At 39.6% G+C, this 27832-nt stretch overlaps 3 protein-coding genes across 4 annotated transcripts in view; all 3 read right to left on the reverse strand.

Annotated features, from left to right (window-relative positions):
* The window catches only part of Ankar (ankyrin and armadillo repeat containing), a 67818-nt gene extending 49600 nt beyond the window's left edge, over positions 1 to 18218 (reverse strand). The window contains exons 1-5 of the mRNA XM_052191836.1: positions 18167 to 18218; positions 13380 to 14015; positions 5807 to 6244; positions 4259 to 4422; positions 3451 to 3554 (exon numbers count right to left, since the gene is read on the reverse strand). Coding sequence (XP_052047796.1) covers positions 3451 to 3554; positions 4259 to 4422; positions 5807 to 6244; positions 13380 to 13980 — 1307 coding nt within the window. The 5' untranslated portion in view covers positions 13981 to 14015; positions 18167 to 18218. The remainder of the gene's footprint in view (positions 1 to 3450; positions 3555 to 4258; positions 4423 to 5806; positions 6245 to 13379; positions 14016 to 18166) is intronic.
* A 14-nt stretch (positions 18219 to 18232) lies between these two features.
* Positions 18233 to 22116, reverse strand: Asnsd1 (asparagine synthetase domain containing 1). The gene is made up of 3 exons (XM_052192285.1): positions 20665 to 22116; positions 20183 to 20364; positions 18233 to 18580 (listed from the first exon to the last, which is right to left on the reverse strand). The coding sequence occupies exons 1-3, from the start codon at positions 22114 to 22116 to the stop codon at positions 18331 to 18333; spliced, it is 1884 nt and encodes a 627-aa protein (XP_052048245.1). The 3' UTR covers positions 18233 to 18330.
* On the reverse strand, positions 22109 to 26246 carry Asdurf (ASNSD1 upstream open reading frame). Of its 2 annotated transcripts, none has more exons than XM_052192295.1 (4): positions 26057 to 26246; positions 24493 to 24546; positions 23570 to 23645; positions 22109 to 22208 (listed from the first exon to the last, which is right to left on the reverse strand). In XM_052192295.1, the coding sequence occupies exons 1-4, from the start codon at positions 26144 to 26146 to the stop codon at positions 22129 to 22131; spliced, it is 300 nt and encodes a 99-aa protein (XP_052048255.1). In that variant the 5' UTR covers positions 26147 to 26246; the 3' UTR covers positions 22109 to 22128. The 2 variants fall into 2 exon arrangements, with proteins under 2 accessions (XP_052048255.1, XP_052048256.1); XM_052192296.1 differs by lacking the exon at positions 22109 to 22208 and adding an exon at positions 22220 to 23354.
* Between the last annotated feature and the right edge of the window lie 1586 nt (positions 26247 to 27832).

A 27832-nucleotide genomic window follows, 5' to 3' on the forward strand; every position in this document is an offset into this window, starting at 1 on the left:
AACAACCGCATCCCACTGCAGTGGCTGAATCTCTTACAGAGCAATAGCAGGATGCACACACCAACTATACTGTTGCACCAAGGACAGCCTCTCATGAATCTAGCTCTTCATCTCATGGCTTCCATGTGCTTTCAGAATCACTGGTGTCCCAGAAGCCTGATAGAAGCTGAGAAGTAAAAGTTTGTGCGTAGATGTCTCCAGGATATCATGCTGGCAAGGATTGTCTATGGGATATTTTGTAGGCACTAGATCCTTGAACAAGAGCTTTCTCTTCCAGAGAGCTAACAAACAACTTAATGCAGAAGATATTTCCATGGATTCTGCCTGTGAGTAAGAGGCACCTTCACACAGATCCTCAAACATGTCTGCATCTTCATACTGCTCTTTCTCCTTCAGAATTATGGTCACAGGGTGTCTGACTTCATCTTTAGCAGACATATTTAACCGATTGATCACATTTAATTCTTTGTCGTCACACAGCCTTTGCCTCATTTTCTGTTCTCATGCCCATGCATCTTCACATGTATATGATTATTTTTAACCTCTTCCTGTTTGTCTTAGTCAGGGTTTCTATTCCTGCACAAACATCATGACCAAGAAGCAAGTTGGAGAGGAAAGGGTTTATTGAGCTTACACTTCCACATTGCAGTTCATCACTAAAGGAAGTCAGGACTGGAACTCAAGCAGGTCAGGAAGCAGGAGCTGATGCAGAGGCCATGGAGGGATGTTTCTTACTGGCTTGCTTCCCCTGGCTTGCTCAGCTTGCTCTCTTATAGGTAGTACCACCCACAGGGGACCCTCCCCACTTGATCACTAATTGAGAAAATGCCCCACAGCTGGATCTCATGGAGGCACTTCCCCAACTAAAGCTCCTTTCTCTGTGATAACTCCAGTCTGTGTCAAGTTGACACACAAAACTAGCCAGTACAATTGACCCCTTGTCAACTTGACACACAAACACATCACTATTAAGCCTCAACCCTTACTTTCTTATTCATCCCCAAGACCTAAATTACTTTAAAAGTACCACAGTCTTTACATATTAAAAGTTCAATCACCTTAAAATCACCTTTGAATATCTTTAAAATTCAAAGTCTTTTAAAAGTTCAAAGTCTTTTAACTGTGGGCTCCACTAAAATACTTTCTTCCTTCAAGATGGAAACATATCAGGGCACGGTCACAACCAAAAGCAAAACTCAAACTCCAATGGTTCAATGTCTGGGATCGAACTCACAATCTTCTGGGCTCCTCCAAGGGCGTGGGTCACTTCTCCAGCCTTGCCCTTTGTAGCACACAGCTTGTCTTCTAGGCTCCAGCTGCCTGTACTCCACTGTTGTTGCTGTTCTTGGTGGTAATCTCATGGCACTGGCATATCCAAAACACTGCTGACTTCTACTGTAATTAGGCTTCAACAATAGCCTCTCATAGGCTCTCTTCATGGTGACAAGCCTCTGCTCCTATGCATGACCCCTTCAAGTCCTGGGCCATCAATTGCAACTTAGGCTGCACCTTCACCAATGGCCTTCTGTGGCCTCTCACTGTGCCAAGAGCCTCAGCTGCTCTTCATGATCCCTTCATGTCTTCAAAACCAGTACCATCTGGGTGACTCTTACACAGTTCTAAGTCCAGCCAGCACAAAATACAACTGTGGCTATCTCTGGAACACACTCTCTGTGCTCTCGGAAAACACTTCCAAGAAGATTTCATCTCAGTGATGCTGGTCTCTTCTTAATCGCTGCTAATTTCTTAGCTCCAGCTAACCAGCATCAATAGTCCCAGTAATATAAAGGTTTGTTTTAGTGGTTCTGGTATCCTGTTACTCACAACTTATTATTCTTCAGCCCCAGCTAACCAAAACCACAGAATCTTCACAATCAAAACATGGCCCCTTTAAGAGTCTTTAATTTTCCCTCTGAAATTTCACAAGCCAGGCCTCCATCTTTTGCACTGTTCTTAACATTGTATTCCAAGCTCCTACAGAACTTTCCACGGAGCTCTTAATATTCTAATGGCTTTTCTAGTTCAAAGTTCCAAAGTCCTTCCACAATCCTCCCCAATACATGGTCAGGTTGTCCCAGGAATACCCCACTACGCTGGTACCAATTTGTCTTAGTCAGGGTTTCTATTCCTGCACAAACATCATGACCAAGATGCAAGTTGGGGAGGACAGGGTTTATTGAGCTTCCACTTCCACATTGCAGTTCATCACTAAAGGAAGTCAGGACTGGAACTCAAGCAGGTCAGGAAGCAGGAGCTGATGCAGAGGCCATGGAGGGATGTTTCTTACTGGCTTGCTTCCCCTGGCTTGCTCAGCCTGCTCTCTTATAGAACCCAAGGGCACCAGCCCAAAGAAGGTACCACCCACAAGGGGCCCTCCCCTCTTGATCACTAATTGAGAAAATGCCCCACAGCTGGATCTCATGGAGGCACTTCCCAAACTGAAGCTCCTTTCTCTGTGATAACTCCAGCCTGTGTCAAGTTGACACAGAAAACTAGCCAGTACACTGTTTCATTAACTTTCCCTCACTTTATCCTTTAACTTGCTGCAAATACTCTCCATTACTCAGTCTCATTAAAATTCTCTTACCTAATCAAAACCAACTCTAGAGGCAACTCTTCACTTTAAAATAAAGTTGGAATTTTCTGTTGTATCTGACACTTTTATTGTTTCATATTCTTACACAAATACCCCATTTGACTGCTACTCTGTCACACCCTCCTGGTTCCCTTACTTGTGTGTTATATCATTTCATATCATCTTAGTCTCCCTCTCCCCCTCTCTCCCTCTCCCCTCTCCCTCTGTCCCCATTCCCCTCCCTCTCCCCCTCCCCCATGTTTTTTCCCTCCTCCATTTTTGGAATTTCTATTCCCGAATTCCAGACTTGACCCTATTCTCTCAACTGCCTCCATCTACCAGTGCAAACAAATGAGCAAACAGACCTCCCTAAGTGCTTCTCTCTACCTCTAGTCCAGGTATTTTCTCTGAGCTCTATAACTCATGTTTTCAAACTTCAGTATCCATGGTGAAATACAGGAACACAGTACATGAAAGACCATAGTAGCACTGGAGGAACTATATCATTCAGAAGATGAAAGACATAGCAAAGGTCTGGCAGAGAGGGTTGGGAACTGTTAATACATGGAAATGAAATGGTATGTGCCATGCCCACTGCTTCCAGCTGCCCCTTGTAGTGTGGTTCTCACCTCCATGCCTATTTAACATGTGCTCACTGAAAGAGCTAAGCCCATGCTCTCAGGTTATTTGTGGGTTGTATCAAAGTGTATGAAGCAATAACTAGTTACTACGCTTTTGAGTCTGTCATTTACAAGATCACCCTTGTTCTAGGATTGTCATTCTAAGATCTTAAGCTAGCTTTTGCATTTTGACACTGTCTTCTTTTCTGCTAACATTCAACAAGTCGTGGCTGACATGAATGAAAAGCTCCTCACCTCTTTCCATAAAACTCCATGACTGGTACTGAGTAAAATTCTTTGTATCCTGAATCTTCTGCAAAGGTATTAGCAGCACATGCCCATATTTTGTTTACATTTTTCTAAAATAAAAATCACACATTAAAAAAATCCTTAAGCAAACCCAATAATTTTAAGATTCTTTATATGAAATGTTATACGTGCAAATGAAAAAGTGCCCCAGGGAAATCTGATAATTGCATGTTTCCAAATCCTAGTTTGAGAATAAATAAATATAATAAATATGACAAGTAAGGGCACTGATGTGTGTGATGCCATCAGGTTCCTGGGTTATCAAACTTAAGACTGTCTTTTTCTTGTCATAATCTTTGAGAAATGTGGATAGATTAGCATAGTGTTCAGAAATTTGTTTATTTTTTGTTTTTCCTTTTTTAAATGAATGAAGTCTCTCTGATGTGTGCCTAGTTGGCTTTGAGTTCGTGATCCTCATGCTCCCCCCCACCCCGGGATGATCAGCCATGTGTTCAGAATTTCTATTGTATACTTTTAACTATCCAAGGACAAAGATTGCTCATTTGAAATTCGTAAACTCTGTGATGAAAGTAACTGTATTGGTTTTATTTATAAGCGTATTCTTCAGTACAGTTGCTTAGAGGTAGCTGCACTTAATTCATGTTTGTTTCAATAATGTGCAAGAAGGATAGTGGCCTGTGAGAAGGGCTGTCTGGGGACTTGTATGGTGCCTGCACCAGATTCACTCTCACCGAAAACTTACAGAAACAGCTGAAACAACAAAATATCCCAGAAATACTAATAATTCAAAAACCTTAAACTCATCCAGAGCGCTCTCAACTGGATTTGTGCTAATGTCAAATTCAATTCCTCCGTGAACATGGAAGTACTGATGTTCTTTGTAATCGAAATTCTGGCATTTAAAATCTCGTCCATAAATAAATGGAGGCAGTTCTCTCTCTGTCTTGACCTTGTCATCTCCAGAAATAAAAACAATTTTAATTTAAAATGTGGAAAACATATGGATGATTGTATTTTAGATATCTGATTATCATTCATGTAAGCAAATATAAAATTCTATATGAAATTAAAACTTGGCAATTACTGACTATAAAATTATTTATTCTCTTTCTCTTTACACACACACACACACACACACACACACACACACACACACATTTGTGGCACTAGAGACTGTACTTAGGGCCTTGCATACACAAGTGGTCAGTCCCTGAGCTCTACCCCAGTCCCCTTTATTTCTCATTTTGAGCCATGTTTCACTATGTCACCTAGGATAGCCTTGAATTCAAGTTAGACTTGAATTTGTGCTCCTTTTGCCTCTGTCCTGAGTAGCTTAGACCAGAGGCCTATGTCAACAGGCCCAGTAACAAATAAATAGATAAATAAGTAAATTCATATATGTATAAGTATTTACTTTTTAACAATAAAATAAATTTCTTTAATGAATCTTCAGTATTTCTTGTAGTTTTACTATATAAACGTTTATAAAATGTTGTCAACCAGGCGGTGGAGGCACATGCCTTTAATCCCAGCACTTGGGAGGCAGAGGCAGGCGGATTTCTGAGTTCGAGGCCAGCCTGGTCTACAGAGTGAGTTCTAGGACAGCCAGGGCTACACACAGAAACCCTGTCTTGAAAAAAACCAAAAAAAAAAAAAATGTTGTCTAAAAGTATACTGGTTGGCATCTATGAGTAGACATTAACATATAATTCCTTAATTATTGGAATGCAAATCCTTTGTTTTTGATAACTTTTATTTAAACAATGACAACAAAATCTTTCTTGAGGTCCTTTAGGCAAAAGAGATACTATAAAGAATTAAGTTGCTATTTCTCAGTTATCTTATCAGTGTTCTATTGTTGTAAACAGACATCATGACCATAGCAACTATTATAAAAGACAGCATGTATTTAATTGGGGCTGGATTACAGTTTCGGAGTTTTATTCAATGCCAGAAGCACATGGCAAACAGTCAGACATGGCAGTGGAGAAGTACGTGAGAATTCTATATCTGGATCCGCAAGCAGTAGGAAGACAGACACACCTGGCCTGGCTTGAACTTCTGAAACCCCAAAGTCAACCCCAGTGACACACTTCCTCCAACAAGGCAATACCTCCTAATCCCTCCAATCCTACTAATCAGGTAGTGCCACTCACTGATGCCACTCATTTGAGTACATGAGCCTATGTGGGGGCATCCTTACTCAAACCACCACACCACATGATGAAAATAGTCAGCGCCTATCACTAGGAAGCAGTGGGAACATACATACTACTTATTTGAAAAATATTTTTTCTAAAATCCCAGCAAAGACAAGATCTATTTTTGCTTATCCTCTTACCTGAAAAAGGTGGAAGCAGACTATTTAAATATGGAACTTTCATCTTCTTTTTTAAACTGAGTAAAAACGGAATCAGAAAACATATTAATTTCAGATAGCCTATCCCTCTTCTGATTTCTTTTTTTTTCTCAAAGTGTTTTTGAATAACTTTTTTTTGAAGATACAGTCTTTGTTGTAGTCTCTGGTAAGTACAAATATCAAGATAGTCCTGGTTGTACTTTATAGCATTAGTGAGCCAATAGGCGGTCTCAAATATGAAGATGTTTTCATACTGTTGAATATGGGTGGTGCTGAAGGTCAGCTTCATCATCATGCTCTCAGCATATTTCATGAACACAGCCTTTTCCTCAGGGCTGTTGGGCTCATATGTTGGGTCTTCATTCATGTCTTCATCATAGATCCCATCAAAGTCTGGGTCATTAGTAATATCAACCAAACCTTCAGAGTAAGAAAAGAATAGTTAGTAAGAGACAAGAGATAAGGAAATGTTTCATGAAATTTTCTGGGCAAGGCATAGTTGCAGCAATCATGAACTCCAGATGTGGATTCCACTGCTAGGTTGACACAGAATTGCGCCCCCCCCCCCCCCAGCATTCAGGAAGAGATGAGAAGCTTGGGGTGAACTACTTCTTTCTAACTGCAAAACTCATAGCTAAAAATAGATTTATGGAAAAGGAGAGTCATGCCCTTCAGTTGTGTGCCCACTGCTGATTCTACCGGGCTCCAGTTGTTAAATAAAAGGCCCTGGTTAAACAAAGTGGATCATAAAGTAAAACCAAAACTCATGAATCTTGGAAAGGACATAGTAAAGAAGGGGCTATTAAAGGATGAGAGTGAGTTAAGGGTTAGGGAAGAGAATGCAAAAGCATTATATACAAGTATAAAATTGTCAAGGAACAGGCTGGATTCAACACTAGGCCTATCCATGACCACACATCCTATGTACTTTCCCAGCCTAATGAGTCTCCCTGAATCCTCTTTGCCTACATTATTCCAAACCTCAGTCTGATTCCTACTTGAGTATCCCAGGGGCTGGCCCAGCCTGACAGTTCCCTGAAACCCAGACCTTCTCTCATTGCCCACAATCTTTAGGCCTGTGTGCTGGCCTAACTTGATAATTTCCCAATACTTCAGTCCATCCATGTCATCTCATACTCCTAAGCATATCTTGGTGTCAACCCCATTACACCAATATGAAATCAACACTACTTGAAGGTTTTGGCTTATTATTTCTTCATCTTATTTGATTTGAAATCAACCAAACTTGGGCAACAACAGAAGTAAAACGAAGCTACAACTCAACAGAGGCAACCTAAAATCTTACATCAGACATACAACCCTAAAAAGAATTTTACATGCTCAGGTCACATCACGAAACTATAAACTATATGAAAGGTCAATACATTATGTTTTCCCCAAGACCCACCAACCCTATAGAAATGTTCTCCAATGAAAACTATCCAAATGAACCCTCAGGACATAGAATTCAAAAGAAAAATCTTAATCTTGATCAGAGAATTTGAGGAGTTTAAAGAGGACACAAATAGCTCAATGAACGTAAAGAGGATGGGAATAAACTCCTGAATCATGTCCAAGAAAGCACAAATACATTGATGAATGAGATAACAATGAAAATTCAAACTCCAAAAACTGAATTCAGTAATGAGAAGAAAATAGAAATACTGAAAAAAAAACCAAGCTAAAATGAAGAGTTGAAATATTCAATAATGCAATTTAAAAAGGAGAAAGCCAGTAGAATGGATTCTTCCTTTCTAGTAGAATGAATTAAGTAGGACATAGAATATCGAGACTTGAAGATAAAGCAGAGGAATCATACTCCAACCCTAACCAAGAATATGAAAACATTTTAAGTCATAGGAAAGAAATATACAGAAATTGGGTCACCAAAAAGACCAAATCTATGAGTTATAGGCAAAGATGAAGGAGCAGAATCCTCAAGAGTAACACAGAAAAAAAAAATAAAACCAAACTGTTCTCAAATTAAGGAGACATATCTATTCAAGAAGCACACAGAACACAGACAGGACCAGGAAAGAAACACTTCATAGCATATTATAGTTGAAACACTAAATATACAGAATAAATAAAGCATATTGAAAGAGAAAAGTCATAAGTCATATACAAAGGAAAGCCCATCAGAAAAAGTAAACTGCTCAATGGAAACTTTAAAAGCAAGAAAAGCCCAGACTAGTGTCCTCTAACTTTTAACAGACCACAGACGCTAAACCTTACCTGGCAGAACTATCAGCCATAGTTGAAGGAGAAAAAACTTTCCAATGTATAAACAGGCTAAAAGGATTCATGTCCACAGAGAATCCAGCCCTACAGAGAATATTGGAAGCAATACTACAGTAACTAGAGGGAGGGATATATAAGAATGCTAAAATAATGTATAAAGAAAACAATATGACTAAAATTACTGAAATGCAAACTATGAGTAAGAACACAAACAACAAAGCAAAACAAACAAACAAACAAAGCCCCACAATAAAATGACTGCAATCAACACACAACTTTCATTAACAGCTTTAAAAGTCAATGGCCTCAACTTCCCCCAGCAACACAGGTAAGCCAAAAGGATTAAGAAAAAGATCAGCTTTCCTTTCGCTATTGCATTTGTGAACTTAGGCTTCAGAAGAGGCTTGCCTCTAGTGTCCTCTGCTGTGGTAAAAAAGACCAATGAAATTTCCAATGCCAACTCAATGTCAGTAGGTCTAGATACTGACCAAAGATGGGCTGATCATCTGGACACCTGGCACTGTCCATTTCTGGGCTTGATGCTGGAAAAACACCTTGGGTTGACAGAAGGGCAGGCACAGGCACAGGCACAGGCACAGGCACAGGCACAGGGAAGTGGAAGGGTACTGCCAATGCTTGAATGCACTAGAAAATACCCTGGATGCAAAGGATTCAAATCCCATGCTGGCTTCTCAGGAGCTACTGTGAATCTAAGATTGTCTGCCAAAAGTATCACAACCTGTGCCTAAAGGTCAGAGGGAATGTATTTAAAAAACAAGTGGACTCTCATGGACTACAAGCTGAGGCCTATAAGTCCCACAAGATGATTCTGGCTGACTAGACTGAGGCTCAAAGGGCTAATTAGGAACAAGGAAGCACAAAAAGACCGCAAGGAGCACATCAAGGCCAAGAAGAAGAAGATCATCAAGATTCTGTCCAAAGTGTAAGAGACCATGAAATACAGCTTCCCTCATGTCTGTACATAGTGGACTGCCTGTGTGGGTTATGTGGTTCAGTCATTAAAATAAAACGAGCCTTAAAAAAATAAAGGAAAATCCATTTTTCTGTTGTCTAAAAGAAACTCACTTTAGATTTAAACATAGCCACCACATTAAATTGTAAGGCTTGATAAAAAGTTTCCAAGCAAACCTTACGATCTGACAAAGTAGATTTAAAACTAAACCTGATCAGAAGACATAAAGAGGGATGTGTTGTTCTAATCAAGGTAATAGCGACTAGAAATCACACTGTAATTTTAAAAATGTATGCAACAAACTCTAGTGTACCAATTTCATTTTAAAAAAAGTGTACCACAGGAATTTAAGAGGCAGATTAATTCTAGCTCAAAAATAGGTGATTTTAGTACTCTACTTCCTCCAATAAACAGAGACCTGGACAGAAACTAAACAAACATCAGAATTAAGTGACATCATACATCAAATAGACCTAAAAGATATCTATAATATTTTACCCAAACACCAAAGAATATACATTTCCATTCCACAGCTCATGGAAGCTTCTTTAAAATAGACTACATGCTGGCACAACAATCAAATCTGATCAAATTTAGAAAAGCTGAAATGACTCACTCTATTTTGTCTGACCACAATCTTAATAAAACTTGGAATTAACAGGAAATGAATCTCTAATAATTACAAAAATGCATGGATATTAAGTAACATATTGCTAAATGGTGAATGTGTCAAGGAAGATATAAAGAAGCAGAACAGAAGAATTGGCTCAGTAGTTACCTGGGTTCAATTCCCAGCACCCTCGTGGCAGTTCCCAACCATGTATAATTCTAGTCCTAGGGTATCTCTCACCCTCTTCTGATCTCTCTAGGCATGAGGTATGAAAGTGGTGTGTATAAATACTTGCAGGCAAAACACTCATACACATAAAATAATAAATAAAATTAGTCTTTTAAAGAAGTAAGTTAAAAAGTTTTTTAATTCCTGGAACTAAGAGAAATTAAAACAGCATAAGCTTATAGCTCTAAACTCCTACATTAATAAATCAAGGGTAAGGGGAAACTACAAATAAATATGACTTAATGATGCATCTCAGAATTTAGGAAAAACAAGAACAAACCAAGCCCCAAACCAGTAGATGGCAAGAAACAATTTAAAAAGTCAGAGCAGAAATAATGAACAAAAAGTAAAGGAAACAATGTAAAGAATCAACAAATCTAAGACAGTCATGTCAACAGACTAGTTAACCAAATAAAGGAAAAATGAGACCCAGATTATCAGAATCAGAGATTAACAGAGAAATACTACAACATATAATAAAGAAATCTAAGACATTGTAAGAGAATACCTTAAAAACCTTTATTAAGTTAAAAAAAAAAACCTTCTAGAAGAAACGAATGAATTCTAGGTTCACCCAAACCACAAAGGTTAAGCAAAGAAGAGATCAACAACTCAAACAACTATTTATTATACATAAGCAGACTGAAATAGTAAAACATGTCAGACAGGACCAGATGGACTCACAACAGCATTCTATCAGACTTAAAGATCTACAGTCAATATTTCTTAAATTATTCCAAAAATAGAAACAGAAGGAACAGTGTCACACTCTTTTTATGAAGCCAGTATTGCTTTAATACCAAAATCATGTATGTAAAGACCTAACCAAAAACTACTGCCAATATATCTGATGAACATAAATTCAAACATCTTCAGTAAAATACTTGCAAACTAAATACAAGCATATACCAAAAAAGTCACCCACCATTGATCCGGTTAAATTTGTTCCAGGGACACAGGGATGGTTCAACACATATAAGTAAATATAATAAATCATATTGTCTTAGGTTTTACTGCTATCAACAGTCACTATGATCAAGGCAACTCCTATGAAGGGCAATATTTAATTGGATTTAGCTTTACAGGTTCAGAGATTCATTCCTTTATCTTAAAGGGAGGAGCATGGCAGCATCTAAGTAGCATAGTGCTAGAGAAGAGCTGAGAGTTCTACATCTTGTTCTGAAGGCAAACAGGAAAAGACCAGCTTCTAGGTAGCTAAGGATGAGGGTCTTAAAGCCCACACTCACAGTGACACACTTCCTCCAACAAGGCCACACTTCTTAATAGTGCCACTACCTGAGCCAAGCATATACAAACCATCACACATGAAAATGGACTTAAATTTAAAAATCCATGTTTGATGATACAGAAAACGTCTTTAAAAGTCATTATTTTACCAAAAAGTAATTTACGGATTCAGTACAATCCCAATAAAAATCCCCACGATATTCTTCATAGAAATAGGAAAAAAATCTAAGATTCATATGGAACCACAAAAGATCCTGGAAAGCTAAAGTAATCTTGAGCAAAAATAACAATGTTGGAGTTATTACCATTCCCGATTTTAAGCTGGAAATAGGAATAAAAGAACAGAATGATCTTGGCACAAAAATAGATATGTAGATCAATGAAAGAAAATAGAAGACCCATAACATGTACATACATAGCTAAAGTCAAATGATATTTGAAAAATATATCCAAAATACACATCGGCTGAAAGGTATTCTCTTCAACAGCTGCTGGTGGGAAAACTGAGTGTATGTATGTAAAGGGATGGAATTAGACTGACATCGATTACCCTGCACAAAAATACAACTTCAGGTGTGCCAAAGACCTCAATGCAGAACCTGGACTGCTGAAACTACTAGAAGAAAATATAGGCAGTGTCCTACATCATATATGTGCAGGAGAAAACTCTCTATAGGTCTCTGTGTAAACCTGTTGGAAGATTAATGTCCAGAATATACAAAGAACTTAGAATTCAAGAAAACAAATTAGCAGTTGAAAATGGTCTACAGATCTGAACAGAGTTCTCAAAAGAAGAAATAAAAAATGTCTAAGAAATATCTTTTAAAGTGTTCAACCTTGTTAACAATCACAGATTACCCCAGTCACAAAGAATGAATGGCTACGTTTATGAAAACAACTGACAAAAATGGCTGTCAAAATCCAGGGAAAGGGAATCCTTCTCATTCACTCCTGTTGGAATTGAAAACTGAGACAGCCATGGTGGAAGTAAATGTGGAGAATTCTTTAAAAAAATTAAAAGTAAATCTATTATATGACCCAGCTATACCACTCCTTGGAGTGCCTAAAGGACTCAATAGCCTACTCTAGAGATACTCAAGCATGTTTATTGGTGCTTTATTCACAATAGCTAGGATGTGGTAACAACCTACATGTCCTCCAACTGATGGATAGTAAAAATATGGCACATATGTTACAGCAACATTCTGTTCAGCTGCAAAGAAAAATGTAATTTACAGATAAATAAATGAAACTGGTAAGTATTGCATGTGGGTAACCCAGATGCAGAAAGCAAGGTCATATGTTCTGTCGTGTTTGTGGTTCCTGGCTCCAAATCTTTATACCCGAGTAGATAACCTTAAGTACTAGAAGCAGCCAGGAAAATAGAAAAACCTTATGGTAAGGCAGGAGAGAAAAGAGTTCCAGAGAGGGCAAAAGTAGGGGACAGGTATACTGGGGGAAACGGGCATGGCTCTTAATTGGGAAGGGGATAGAGAGAAAAGACTACAGGGCAACATATTTTGTAAGCTTACTTAAAGCATATAATAACTATATATAAGTATATAGATATATGTGTGTACACACATATGTGGAAATATGTATGTATATGTCCTTTGAGTTATACCACATGAGATGGCAATACTTCCCCTAAGAACCATGCATGATCACAGTAAGATTGATGTTCATATGCAGCATGAACAGGGCCTGTACAGATTCAAAGCAGATGGAGTAGAGCTCTGAGAGGGCCGAGTGGATATGGGCTCCATCCTGTAACTAAGGAGCTATCTGTAATTGGTATTTGCTTGCAAATGATAAACTAAACTTTCTACAATAGAGTCTCACTGAATACACCTACAAGACTTCAGAGTAGGCCCCATGCCCAGCAGTAGATGGCAACACAAAATGAACTCAATGGTATTTTTGTGGCTTTTTTTTTATCATGTTGCTTCGTTTGGGCACATTTTGCCTTATTGATCTTTGACTTATATATTGTGGTTTCTGATTTTGCACCATGTGTGTGTGTGTGTGTGTGTGTGTGTGTGAGAGAGAGAGAGAGAGAGAGAGAGAGAGAGAGAGAGAGAGAGAGAGAGAGAGAGAGAGAGAAAGGTGAGTTTCTAAGTTTCTGTTTTTTTGCCTGTCTGTTTTTTAAAGATAGCAAGAAAGGGGATGGAGTTGGGGAGGTGGGGACAATTTGGAAAGTGTTGGAGGAGGGGAAAGGTGTGATCAAAAATGTATTTTATAAAAAAAAGTCTTACCCGCTGAACTAAACTCAGAATATATATCTTTAGTTGTTTGAGGCTTCCCATCTGGATCGATGTCCATGATTGTGCGCCACAATTCAGAGAATCTGGCTCGTTTTTCTTTGGGCATGTATATTCCGTGCCACAGTGCTTTTAGCATATAGTCAATATGGATCAAAATTTGTCCAATTCTGGTATCATAATAAGCTGGAGGTAATTGACAAGAAGAACTCTGATCAAAATTAGCTTCTAAACTGATTGAAGGAATTTGGTTCAAGCAATAAATTCCAATGGCCAACTCCCTTAAGATCTGATGGACTTCCCTGTAGTCTAAGTGGGCAGTAGGGTCCACAGGAGTCAATAGGATGGCAGTGGAGAAGCCTACGTTATTCATTTGACTCATGAGTCCACACGGGATGTCTAGTTGAGAGCGAACATCATCCTTGGCAGACAGCCAGCTGACTAGTGCTGTTGTTAATAATTCTTGCACTTCACTTCGATCATATTTTTCAAAGAAAGCAGAGGCATTTCTTTGCACTGCTAAATTTTCCAGGAAGGTTTCTTCATCTTGTCCTTGATCAAATCTAACTATTCCTTTTTTTACTATTCTTAACATTTCTAATTAAAGCTAGTGTGTTCTTTGTGAAGTTTCTGCAACAAAAGAAAAAGACAAGTTATAATATTTGTCATGGCAATGAAGCTGGATTTTTCTAGAATAAATATGTACTTTTCATCTTTCTAAAGTTAGTTAATTGTTTCATGGACAAGCTGTACTTTTTTCAACCTCCAATTAATTGAATCACAAGAAACTTAAATTTTAGTTATAATTCTTAGGGTTGTAAAATCTTTAGCATCAATCACATTAAATTACCCAAAAAGTTCTACTTTTCCATCAAGTTACTGAGAGATCCTCAGTGCTGTACAAAATTCTGCCAACAACTGACCATACAGTTGTCTCATAAGATTATATATAACACCTTAGGTTGTGTAAGAATATTCTACAATGTTTGTACTACAATGAAATAGCTCCCCATTCTTTCCGTTTTTACTAATCGAGTTTCTATTGCTGTGATAAATGCCATAACCAGAGGAACTCGTGGAGGAAAGGGGTTTATTTGGTTTCCAGGCCACATTGCCCATCATCAGTGGGAGGCCAAGGTAGGAACTTAGAGGCAGAGATCATTCAGAGATCACTTACTGGCTTTCCAACTTTGCTTTTTTTAATACCTCCATAACTATCTGAGCAAGGATAATGTAACCTACAGGAGGTGGAGCTCTTTCATATCCATCATCAATCAAAAATGCCCCACAGAATTGTCCACAGGGCAATATGATGATTTGGTTGCTTGAGATTTTTCTTAAATGACATTAATTTGTGTCACTTGGTAAAAAAAAAACAAAAAACAAAAAACAAACTAAACAGAGCTTCATCATTAAATGGCATATGGCTGTATTTTAGAAAAACATTAAGTTTGTATATGAGAAACCACTGCTTTGTACTTTATATTTCCTTGTAGATATTTTTAACTCCTCTTTTCTGCCTTCTTACTCAATCCTTTCTTAAACATTGTCTTTCCCTTCTTAGACGCTGTTGAGACCTGCATGCTCTCCCTCCCTGTGGTGTTTCAGCCCAGGTCCAGACTCATCTGCTGAGCTGTTCCTCCCACCCACTCCTTTGTTTCCGAACAATTGAATGCTGCTTTCACAATAGGAACTATTATTCTTTTCTGAGCATATAAGATACTCCACACATAAAACACAGTACTTATTTAAAGAATGACTTCTTTAATGTCATTGGCCTTCGCTATGGTGATTTTTGAAATTTAGCTTGCATCAAAATTACCTAGACCTTCTTAAAATACCTGTTTCTGGCTCACACAGGGGTGGGACAGAGAAATTGTATTCTACAGTCAATGCTGACACTGTGTATAGAATCCAGCTTGCGGGGCATTTTTCTACTACTTCGTAGATGCCAATAACTTAGGAGATGCCAGGTCATGATGGGGGTTCAGCGTTTTGAGGACCAGACCCTTCTCCAAGGCTTGTGTTCATAATCAACAGCAACTGTCATGGTCACGCGAAGAGACAAGGAAAAGGGAGAGGCCTACTTGAAATGATTTTCTTGTCTAGGAGAGTTGCTTCGAAGATGGTCCCTAAGGTATTCCCAGAAACAGACAACCGTTGCTTGGAATGGCTTCCCGATGGTCCTGAATCACCCACAAGAACTGAAGAGCTCGAGACGCTCAGGGAGGCTGGGAGGGCCTTACCTGTGCTGAGGGCTAAAGTTGGTTCGAACTCCTGGGAAACCCCTGAGCCAGCTAAAGCTGTCCTAGGGCCTCCCACATGCAGGCTGCGCCTTAGGCTGAGAATGTGCATGTTCTGCAGCTGGGGTGACCTCTGTACATGTTGCGGGATGGCCACAGCCTAGTGGTTGATCTCATGAGAACAAACGCTCTAACCTCTCTAGATCTCGGCTCAACCCCCACAGTTTCCGTTACTGTATATTTATTTGCTTATAAAGGAAACAACGGAAACCCGAAACTCTGGGATGTCATGGGCCAATGCTGGGCCATCTGGAATCCTATTATGCAACAAACATTTACTGACCATCAATTATGAGCCACTCAGCATACTGGAGGATGAGAGCACAGATAGAGGGAAAACCGCAAAATCCCAAATGCTTGCCGATGTGGCGTAAGATGTTGACAGTACCAAAAAGAACATCCATTCAGATGCCTGTGGAGTGACTTTTAAAATTGGGTGGGAAAATAAGAGCTACCCATGCAAACAATTACTGAAATCGCTCTTCTGGGACAAGGTGGTGCTGTTGAGAGTTTGGTAAAACAATTCATTCCACCGAACCCAAGGGATGTGGGCACAAAACGAGAGGGTAAAATTGGGTGAGACACAGTGGAGAATTTCGAGTTGATAATTGGGCTAAAGTGTTAACAATTAAGGTCAGGTGCAGGATGATGACTGCAAAGTGCTGTGACATTTGAGGTGGCCTCTTGATAACATAGTATGGTGTTGCAATGTGCTGAAAAGATTAGGATGATCCTTGAGTTTCTACCAGGGTGTCAAAACAAGACTGAGTTCAGCTGTAAACATAATTCACATTAAAGAACCAGCGGAACAAAGAAATATCAGATACATATTTTAGGTACCAGGAGTGGATTAAAAATGGCAGTTGGAATGAGGCATATACATTTATTTAAGTTTAAAGTAACTGAAGCCAAAGGAGTGGTTGAAATCACCAAGGGAGAACATATTATTGATATCTTGTACAAAAACCTATGAAATTTAAGATTTAAAGGGCAGTTGAAGGAGAATCAGAGCTATATAATAGGATCCAGTCTCAAGAGAAGGGGAGTGGACTGACAGAGGGAAAGAGAGAGAAAGGGGAGCAGGCATTTATAGAGGTTAGGGTCAGCCGAAGGGATAGGTTTCATGAATAAAGAACACGGCCAACTGTGTTAGTTGCTGCTGTCAGGTTAGGGGAAGTTTAAGGTTAACTCCCCTGAATTTTACACTGACCAATGAAATTCTAAGTGGCTAGGGAAGAACTTAGGCTCATGTGTAAAACTGCGTTTACCAGGAACTCAGGCATAGGAAAGCCTTTGTCAGGTTAGTCTGACAGTCTCCTAACAATTCTTTACTACAAATAAAAGGATCAGAAAAATATCTGCCCTAGTGTGGGGTGAGACTAAACTGTGGTGAGCTGAGGTGGGTACAGGCGAGAGCTAGTCAGATTGCTGTCAGTTTGATACACTGTACACTGAGTGACAGACACTTTTGATAGGTAGACGACCACTTCTGGTTTTAGTGGGAAGAAAATGGTAAACTAGAGATAGCTGGAAGTTGTGATGCAATACACAGCAGGTTATAACTGTACGGAAACCAATTCTGGCATCTTTGCTCTTGGATTCTTTCACGCAAAACTTTGAGAAATAAATTTCTTTAAAGAGTTCTGATGCTATGAAGAAGAGATAGGTCTTGGGCTAACTGACCTTTCTGTAAATGGCTAAAAATGGGACAAGTAGATTTAGGGGACCAGAGAACCTTTAAAAAAGGTCTTAAAAGTTTAAGTAGGAAAATGAGCTGGACAAAGAGTACTGAGTCTTACAAATATTAATCTCAAATTCCTTAGCTTCTCAAAACTTTATCTGTAGAATCTTCAAAGCCCAAACCAAGGTTCCTGGTAATAACAGCAACAGAGTTATGTGTAGGTATGCTCCTATGAAGAGCATGGAGAAGCAACTTGCCCATGGTCTTACAGATATTGGTCCCCCCACCCCTGTATCTCCTGAACATTACCTGGGTAATTCTATAATCTAACTCAATCCTGACACTGTCTATTAGGAGTCAGTGTCAAGTCCAAGGTTTAAAACCTCAGTCCTAAAAGACTAGCACTTCAAGTGCCTAGCTCATGTCAGAACCTTGGCTCCTTCTCTCCAGCCATTTATGAACTCAACACTCATCACCCTTCTCTTCTAGAACTCAGGAATTTACACTCAAAAGAGTTTAACACAAAAACAACCAGACTGAAGAAATGCACAGGGCAAGGTATTAGGGCTGGCAAATGACCTTCCATGCCCTCTGTGCAGTTTGGTCCTAAAAGTCCTTTCCTGCATTTGCAAATTCAAACTCATCAAGTTTTTGAAGAGCTGGATGATGCTGCATCTCCAACCCTCTCCCATTTCTCAGGTGAAACTTCTAAAAAGGCCAACTGTAACCCTGTACATTCTGGGCTTTCCTCTAATAACCTCAATGCTGAGACCATCTACGAAACCCGTCTAACTTACCTCACATGTCTGTTCAAATGGAGCTTTGATGAGAAAGGTAAAAATCAACACAATGAAACTACATCCCACAGTGAGGCAGCAGCTGTTTATTTTGAGGTAACTGTCACAAAGTACTGTTACATAGTAGAACAATCATATTATGATGTAATCTTGAGAGAGGTTTTCTAAGGTAGAATTTGGAGCCTTCCACACTTATCAGATGCCTTCTCATTAGTTTTTTCCAGTTTTGCAATTCTAGATCCAAACTGTATGGCCCGTTTCGGCAGAAGGGCAGAGGCTGGGAGACCAAGTTCCATAGCTGCAAGGCGTAAAATGAGCTTCTCGCCAACTCCGCGGGGCAAAGCCAGGTCTACCTTTTCCCAAACTGGCAGAGAATTTAGGAAAGACACAACATTTTCATCCAGGAAGGGAAACCTAAAGTTGAAAAAAAAAAATAATAGTGATTACTACTGAAAATAGTCTATGACTATTTACACATTTTAATGGCTAAAATTTAACTACATTAAAAATATTTCAAAATATGTGGCAATGTTATATACATTACAAATATCATCTAAAGTCTAAATAAATCAGTTGTCTATGATAGCAAGAAATAATTCCCAAGTTTTTTCAGGGTATCTTTGAGCATGCCCCCAGTATGTTCACAAAATGCTTACGAATTTATGTCTGCTTTGAGTATGTCTACAGAAATTGAACTCTGAGTAATGATCTGCCCTTTTGTTTGTTTACTTTTCTATGACATTAGGGTTTTCTTTTTGGTTTTGTTTATAATACCATCCCATCTTTTATACCCTGTACCCATACTCAGAAATGCAGTATAGTTCTACTGTATTCACACTTGTAAAAACATTCTTCATCAGCATTTTCATCTGAGTGTAGCATTACAATAATTTCATATATTTTTTGGAATTAACTACTTCAGCAGATAAAGTACTCTCCTCCTTCCTCTACCTGATGATAATTTCTTTTTTCCTATTCTTCAACCATTAACCCTTTCTCTTTATATTCTTAAAAGGGAGAACAGCTTACATGCTGTGTAAAATAGTATTATTTATTTAAAATAAAGTCTTAAGAAGTAGAACAGCATTAACAATATAATCTGGATTAGCACTGGCAACACAGGAACACTTGGGTAAAGACAATCATAATTCAATGGAAAGGGTAAAACCATGAAATAGAGGTTGGGGACAAATCTCAAACACACAAAGAGGGGAGCAAGTGTACTCTGATGTCTCTGTTTTCCTGAGGTTTACATGACCTCCTCTTTCTTGCCTCCTGAATCCTTTTAACAAAATGTCATTATTAGCTAACTAGCCTCACTCGTTTTTTATTTCTAAGGCAGGGTCTTGCTGTGTAACCTGCACTGGCCTTGAACCTGATTTTCCCAATTGTCTGATGAGTATAAACTACCATACCCAGGTCCACAATGCAACTTCACACCACATCTTCCTTTACCCTTAATATTTAAATTAAGAATGCTACACATAGGTATGCCTTTATTGTAAGTTATGTTGTAAGTAAAAATAAACCCAAGATTTTGAAAGCATATATGAAAATGCCTGGGTTTCTGTGAAGATTTTATAACCTCTATAACAGTGTTAAATCATGTTAAAAAAAAACCATTCAATAGACAAAAATCCAGGACTGGGACCTCCGCAAATCACTACAGTAGCCATGTCTGCACAGACAAAACCAGACTACATTACTGGAGGAGAAAGTCATGGTGGATTTGTGGGACAAAAGACAAAACAAAAAACAGAACAAAAAAAACCCTTAAATTGCCTGTGCTTGGCACTTGGACAGTCCTGTTTTCCTTGTGGTTCTTAAAAAGACCTACCCATTCTGTCACTTCAGAACATGACTGCAACGTTGCTTATCAGCTTTGTTCTTGACCATGTGTATAATGTTGAGACTGCATGCCCAATCTCCTGCTTTGCATGGGATCAATCTCCAAGGGAAAAGGAATGTAAAACCTCCATTTGTATTTTTCATAAAAAGCAATCAGTAATAAGTTACCTTGCTTCCTTTCCATGATCACCAATAACTCTGTCATCACGACCAAGGTTTCTAGAAGAAATGCGACCCAATTCCATTGCTATTTCCTCATTTAATCCTTCTAGGCCAAGAGTCTGAAAGCGGGCACGATGACGGGAATAACCTGCCAACTGCTCATCTGCACCTATCCCAGTAAGAATCACCTACAGAGGAGTAAAGAAGGCAGAGACACAGCAAGAGGATGAAGAAAACAAGTTGTGTTTTCCTCATACAGGCTAAAAAGAGTTAGTCCTAACATTTCAGGAAGAAAACTGTAAGTCAGAAACAGTAAAACAAACAAATACTATACTAAATACTATACCATTTACTATATATTTATATATACTAGTATATAAATACTGTACTAAAATACTATAATGCAGTATATTCATAAACCTTAAATGTTGAAAGCTTCAGTAAGAAATTGTGTCTCATTAATTCCGGGCAACAGTCCTGGAGCATACCTTTGCACTGCTCTTGTAAGATCTCACAGCATCCTGGGTGACCAACCAACCGATTCCTCTAGAAGCGAACCAGACAGCACAGCCAATGCTATCATCCAGAACTGTGTCTGATGGCTGAACTAAGTGACATATTCGAGCTCTTCTCAGTTTTTGTAGTTCTTCAAGAGAAACATTAATTTCCACAAAATTCCAAGTTCGAGAAGGGTTGACAGACTGTAGTTCCTTTAGTCCTGCTTTTCCTGTTACTCGGTCTGGCACCTCAGCATCATCTGGACCGTCAGCCACAGCAGTACTCTGCGAGGACTCTTCAGAAGGAATCTCATGGTGGCTTTGCTGTTTTCTTTCTATGTTAGGAATAGGTAGCCCTGTCTTTTGTTTAGGCATAAAAGCCACATTCAGAAGATCAATTGGCTCATCTAAAGGAATATGACGATCAGCAAGGGCTGCGATCACCATAGAGTCAACACCTCCAGAAAACAGGATTGCAATGTTTGCTTTCTTACCATAAGTTTTTAAAACTTCCTTTGATGCCAGGTTTTCTTCCCTAGCTAAACATAAGATGCGTCTCTTGACTGCAACATTGAGGACATCAATGAACTGCTGAACTATTTTTTGTGTGTGTTCATCTGTAAGAAATATCTCAAGTGTCTCTCTTGTACCTGGAATGCTGGAACTGTTTCTACGTTGGATTTCCAATGGAATCTCAGGCAGCTTCTTATTTAAGGGAACAACAGGTTTTGAGAGGTACAGTTTGGCTTCATTTATTACCACTGATACAAACTCTGGCAATTCTGCTTGAGTCTGAATCAGGTCATTAGCACATTCTTCGGCAGCATTCTCTTTAGAAATGTATTTCCAAGGATATAATTTTAAGATCACACAACTGGAAACAGCAGCAGAATTGAGATCAATTTGGAAAATTCCAGATGCTGGAACTTCTTGCCACTGGTCTGCAACTCCAGATATCTGGGCACCAACTGACGAAAGGCAGAAACTCTTGCCCAGATTACTAAACTGCCAAAGCAAGCTACGCCGGCCAAAAAAGTCCCTACCAAACCATAAGTGATGGCTCGAGGCCTGATAATATATAAACGACCACGGACCTCGCACTTTGGAGAAGAGTAACACAATCTCAGCCTCATTCTTACAGGCAGAAAGGCTACTGAACATAACCTGGGTGTCATTATCTTCTGCTTCGACCTTTACTCCACTAAAAACTTCTCCATTCCACAAGAACACGTTGCCATGTTCATCTTCCACAGGCTGAATAGTCAAAACCCCTCTTAAATGGAGAACATGACCAGAAAATAAACACTGATAGTTGACAGCAGATTTTAACAACTGCCTGCTACTATTGGGGCCCCGCCGTCTAAGATTATACAGCAAATCCTCTTTTAAATCTTTACTGAACTGCTCAACAGAGAAGCTTACAGAACAACAAATGCCACACATGGTTATGTGAAGTCAGGCTGACTGTGTCTTGACTTCGGTTGTCTCTGACTTTTCTAATGCTTGGTATTCTTTTCTTAGTTCATCTAATGTATCTGTTAGGAGAGAGTGAGAAAAAATATTGAAGTGAAAGTTCAAAAATATTTACCTATTATTTCATGGACAAAACAGGTTATTTCTCAAGATTAAACCATATAAGATACACTGTACAAATGCCAACAATAATCACAATGCTTTAGTGACAAAGAATGCCGATATTTGGTAATAGTTTCTTTCCACTGAGACCTGTTTTGTTCAATCACTTGGTTAAACACCTTACATATATAAATTTTAAACACTTCAAGACCTTAGAGCAGTGATTCTCAACCTTCCTAATGCTGCGACCCTTTAATACAGTTCCTCATGTTGTGGTGACCCCAACCAAAAAATTATTTTGTTGCTACTTCATAACTGTAATTTTACTACTGTTATGAACTATAATATAAATATCTGTCATGCAGGCTATCTGACATGTGATCCCCCAAGAGGGTACAGAGCCATGGGCTGGCAACTGCTGCCTTAGAGGTTCAAGGTATTATCCCTGAAAGTCACTGTAGAATGATTTTTCATATTTCTGTCAAGCTCTTAAAATATACACGACTACTTTACTTAATAACTAAAGCAGATACATCTTAAAGTTATATAATTTTTATTCCCTGAGAATTTCATACATGTTTATATTTTGATCACAGCCACTTTCTACTTCTCGATCCACATCTCCTTGTACTGGGGTGTGGGCTCTCTACCAGCAGCAGCACTGGCGCTGGATGGCAGTTAGCCCAGAGAACCACAACTGGTAAATGCGGACCATCACTGACTATGGAGTGTTCAGCTCTAAACTGGACATCTGTATCACCCCAAGGCTCACGGGTAGAAGGGGGCAGGAAGACATCATAACAAGAGACTGGGAGGATGGCAAGAACGGTATCTGCTAGACATGATGGGGTTATGAACATGAACTCTCTGTAGCCACGGCTGCCTGCCCAAGGTCAAGCCAATCCCAGCCCCAGCCCTCTCGGCAGTCTTTTTAAAACTGTAGAACATCTGCCGGCTGGTTGTGGTGCATTGAATACCTTTAATCTCAGCACTTAAGAGGCAGAGGCAGGCAGATCTCTGAGTTCAAGACCAACTTGATCCACAGACTGAGTTCCAGGACAGCCAAGGCTATCCTGAGAAACCCTATCTTGAAGGACTCCTCACCCCTAAAAACAAACAAACAAAAAACAAGAAGCAACCCACTGCATTTATCTTTGGAAGTCCAACTGGAAAACAGACCACTGTACTAAATCCACACACACATTTATTCAGATAGGGTCTGAGGCACCATTTTGAATCCCCACCAAAAGCTTACAAAAGGTTTTCAGTAGCATTCCATAAATAACTCTGAAAACAAAACCAAAAAAATCCCACCACTCACTTTTGCTTTCAGAAAACATTTTTGTTCGATCTTCAAGAAAGAATATGTTGCTGTTCTGTTGCTGCTTGTATACCTTCTGCAAAGGAAATTTACAATATCAGGATGTGACTTGCATAGTGATGCTGAACAGGACCCTGTTATCACTTATTCTTGAACTTCAGGAATATTCAAAGCAGTAATTACCACAGATAAACAAATATAAAGCCACTGACTGCCATACCACCGGAAACGGCTGTTGGCTTAACACGCATCACCACGCTATATACTTCAGAAGGAAAGCTCCCCGAGCCACAGTGTTAAAATTTATTCGATAAATGAGTTAAGACATGGAGATCTTTTCTGACCGAGGAAGGCTCTTCTGCACTACCATCTGGGTCTAACACTACAGTTCTTGGCTGCCTTCGAGCTTCAGACAGCGATTCTTGTCAGCTCCTCACTACAGATGCTGAGTGCCTTTGCATGTAAACACGCATGCATCCTCACAACTGCTTACACGCCAGTTACTCTGAAGTATCATACAGCATTTACACATTTTGCCAGTTTGAACTCCAAAATTTTTGTATTATTTTGCCTTAGCATCTAATATTTCCCAATTGACAAAATCAGAAATGTTGAGAATGTCAGTCATTAGATAATTGAAGCTGATTTATGAACATGTTCATAAAAAAGGCACTAAACAGTTAAGTATTTGTAATATTAAAGTTTTCTGTGAAAACTACACTTTTTTGGTAAAATATAATAAAGAATTTTTCATCTTTGAGATCTATTGGCATATACAGGGAAAACAAATCTAAAACATGCAAACATTAGGATACCAATTTAGTTTTTAAATTATGATGTTTCAATTTTGTAATGTTAGCATAAATGATCTAAATTATAATTTTAATGTTCTATATACTATTCAGATTCCCACAGCAACTCACCCGATTCTTCTTCAGGTTAGAAAGTTCATCCACAAGAACTTTCTGTTCTTTAATCTGTTAAAGTAAAGAAAAAAACCTAAAGTGAGGTTTTCCAAGTATGTTTAGAGGACATTCTAAGTTACTGCTTTAAAACTAGGCATGGGACTGGGAGCGATAAAGGATTGCCTGCCTAAGTGGACACTGTGTGACCCTAACAGCAGGCAGTCTGAGTCAGAAGACAGCTGGAGAAGGAGCTGAGACCTGCTAGGGGCCACTCATCACAGCTCACATCTTTAACCAGGCTGAGGCACTGTCTACCCAAATTAAGACCAATCTTTTAATTTTATAAGGTCTTGCTGTAAACAAGATACATAAAATGAATGTGGGTTCTCCTCTTTACCAACAACCAATGGTTTTTATGATGTATGCACTAGATGACAGCCAGACATTTGGATAAAACAAATGAAATGGTACTGAATGTCCTACCTGTAGTGACACAACATGATTCTCCACCATCGTCTCGTTCTATGTTGTGTATTAAGGGCTGCACACTGCTGGTATCGTTAAGCTCCGCATCACCAGATGAAATGCCCAACTAGGCAATAAGTCTACTAAGTACTGACACAGCTACACACAGTGTCAAGACGCTGGCTATGGCAGTAGCTGGAGTATTCTGAAAACTCATCCTTACCCAAATGAGTGTGCACCCTTATGTCTCCACACTAGCTGTGCTGAGAGTTGTACTAATAAGGTACAAAGCCACACTGAGTACACCCTCCTTGAGATTCAAGTCTGCATGTACAGCGTCTTTATGCTCATTACAAGAATATTATCTCACTTTAGGTGACACCACAGTACACTGTGGTACAGTGGGAATTAGGCAATGTACCGAAGATGTCGTGTGAGACTGAAAAAAATATAGAATTTAGGATGTTTAATACCTGAAAAGACTATACCCCCCCACCTCTATACGTTTAAAGATTTTTGTAACTGGAAGTTAAGATTACTGGTATGGGTCAGGTATGGGGGTGCATCCCTGAAATCCTGGCTATTAGGCAAGAGAATAATTCAAGTAATACTCAAACAACAATATCTGAGGCTGGCCTGAGCTATTTATGAAACCCTATCCCAAAGGAAGAAAGGAAGGGAAAAAATTAATTTGCTAGGGTCCTCCTTGACTTGTTGAGACGACCAAACGGATGTTTTTAGGATCACTTGAAGTTGAGAATCTATTTTTAAGTAACAGGCCCGAAAACATCGGCTAAGAATCTGGAAGAACAGGTTCATGGGTGGCGCCCAGGCGGGTGCGTGGGTAACTGGATGAAGCACAGCCACAGAGCAGGAGATCAATGTGTTAAGGGTTGGGGGTGGCTAGAGGCGCAAAAGCCTAAAGGGAAAACCTCATTAAGACCTCCGCTCCAGTGTCACGGTTTTTGTCAGGGGACAGACGTGCCTCCATCATCGCAAGTCCGCAGGGCGGAGGGGAAACCAGCTGCTGGGGCCGCGAATGGACGGGGTACGCTACTGGGCACAGCTGCAACCGCGGGGCCCGCCGCCCACCACCCTTCCCGGCGTCCCACGGCACCTTGCTGCCAAGGGCCTCGGCGTGCGCGGTCGATGTGTGGGTGGGCCCCGGCGCGGCGTGGTCGTCGGGGTGCACCCCACCGCTGGGCATCGCCACGCCGGGCCGCACGCCAAGAGCAGCAACTGAGGATGGAGGAAACGGCGGTCGGCGGGCCCGACCCTAAACCTGGGTTCCCCTCAGGACCCCGCCCCTTCCGGCACCCCGACCAATGGAGTGCGCACACTGACGCCTGCGCAGTTGCAGGCGCGCGCGAGGTGGGTGGTGAAAAGTCTGACGTTAGCGTAGCTGTGCACCAGCGGAAACTGGTTTTAGGGAAAAAGTGTGTGGGGCTTGGCAGCAGAGTCTATGAATGGTCTGTGTCGCCCCCTAGTGGATACTATATAAAAATAAAAATAAATCACTAGTCAGTAGTGTGCCTAACACTGTGATCTTGGCATTTCTTCATTGATATTCTTGGGTACTCTTCGATTTGGTTTTCCTTCCTTCCTTCCTTCCTTCCTTCCTTCCTTCCTTCCTTCCTTCCTTCCTTCCTTCCTTCCTTCCTTCCTTCCTTCCTTCCTTCTTTCCTTCCTTCCTTCTTTTCTTCTTTCCATCCCTTCTTTCCTCCTCCTCTTCCCTCCTCCTCCTCCTCCTTCTGATTTACATATTTTATTCATGTAAGTACACTGTAGCTGTCTTCAGACACACACTAGAAGAGGGCGTGGGATCCCATTACAGATGGTTGTGAGCCACCATGTGGTTACTGGGAATTGATCTCAGAACCTCTAAAAGCAGTCAGTGCTCTTAAACGCTGAGCCATCTCTCCAGCTCCAGCATCCCTTATTCTTCCGTGAGCTGATAAAATTTTTTTGACGTGTTGGAAATGCATAGGTGAACTGATATAGCTAAAGGCTTGAACATCATGAGTTAAGCCTACACATGCATCTTACCGGTACTTCAAGTTAGCCTCAAATTGTTATAGAACTAACTGTACTTTTAATTTTTTGTCTCGATTTTTAAACTTTTGCTTTTGTTTCTGATTTGCACATCCATGATAAGTAATTTTGCACTGGAAGCAACGATGATAAGAAATTAGTTTTATAGTCTAACTATTGAGTGGTATATAATAGCCAAAATGACAGATAATCTGGTCCCTTTTAGAAGAGATGGAAGATAATCCAGTTTGTCATCCCAGGGTGGGGAAAGACAGGATTAAGTCCTGTGAGTTCTGTGAGTTTTTATGTCTACTTTCAACCTGAGACTGGAAGTTATGAAATGAAGCACTAATGTCTCTGTGTGTCTATGTGTTAGAATACACATTATATCTCACTATGTGAATGTCAAATAATTTACTACTTTGGAGCATATTAACAATTATTATCCATTGATTTTTATTAATGAAATTCATCCTAAGACATATTTTTGTACATGTATACTGACCACGATCGTCCTCCACCTCCCTGCACCATGTCTATATGCTTGGCTCTCCGGAGATCTGTATCACATTCAAAGGGTTATTTTGAAAATCAAAAACTAATATCTGTACAGTGTTCATTATTAGTCTCAGGCACATACTAAGGTCTATAGAAGTTCATTAAACAGCACATCCGAAAGGATCCCAGAAGGTTTTGATAAAAACGAAGATTCTGGGCTGTGGATTCCTTTGGTTTATTTCATAATAAAGATTGAATTTCATTTCTAGTCATTTTCAACATGGCTAGAGTGTCCATAGCTAATGGTTTACAAAAAAACATGTGGGGACAGTTTTATTTGCCATAATGATGGGTGACTTTTAAT

Source organism: Apodemus sylvaticus, chromosome 9 (assembly GCF_947179515.1).
Source record: "Apodemus sylvaticus chromosome 9, mApoSyl1.1, whole genome shotgun sequence".
Taxonomy (NCBI): domain Eukaryota; kingdom Metazoa; phylum Chordata; class Mammalia; order Rodentia; family Muridae; genus Apodemus; species Apodemus sylvaticus.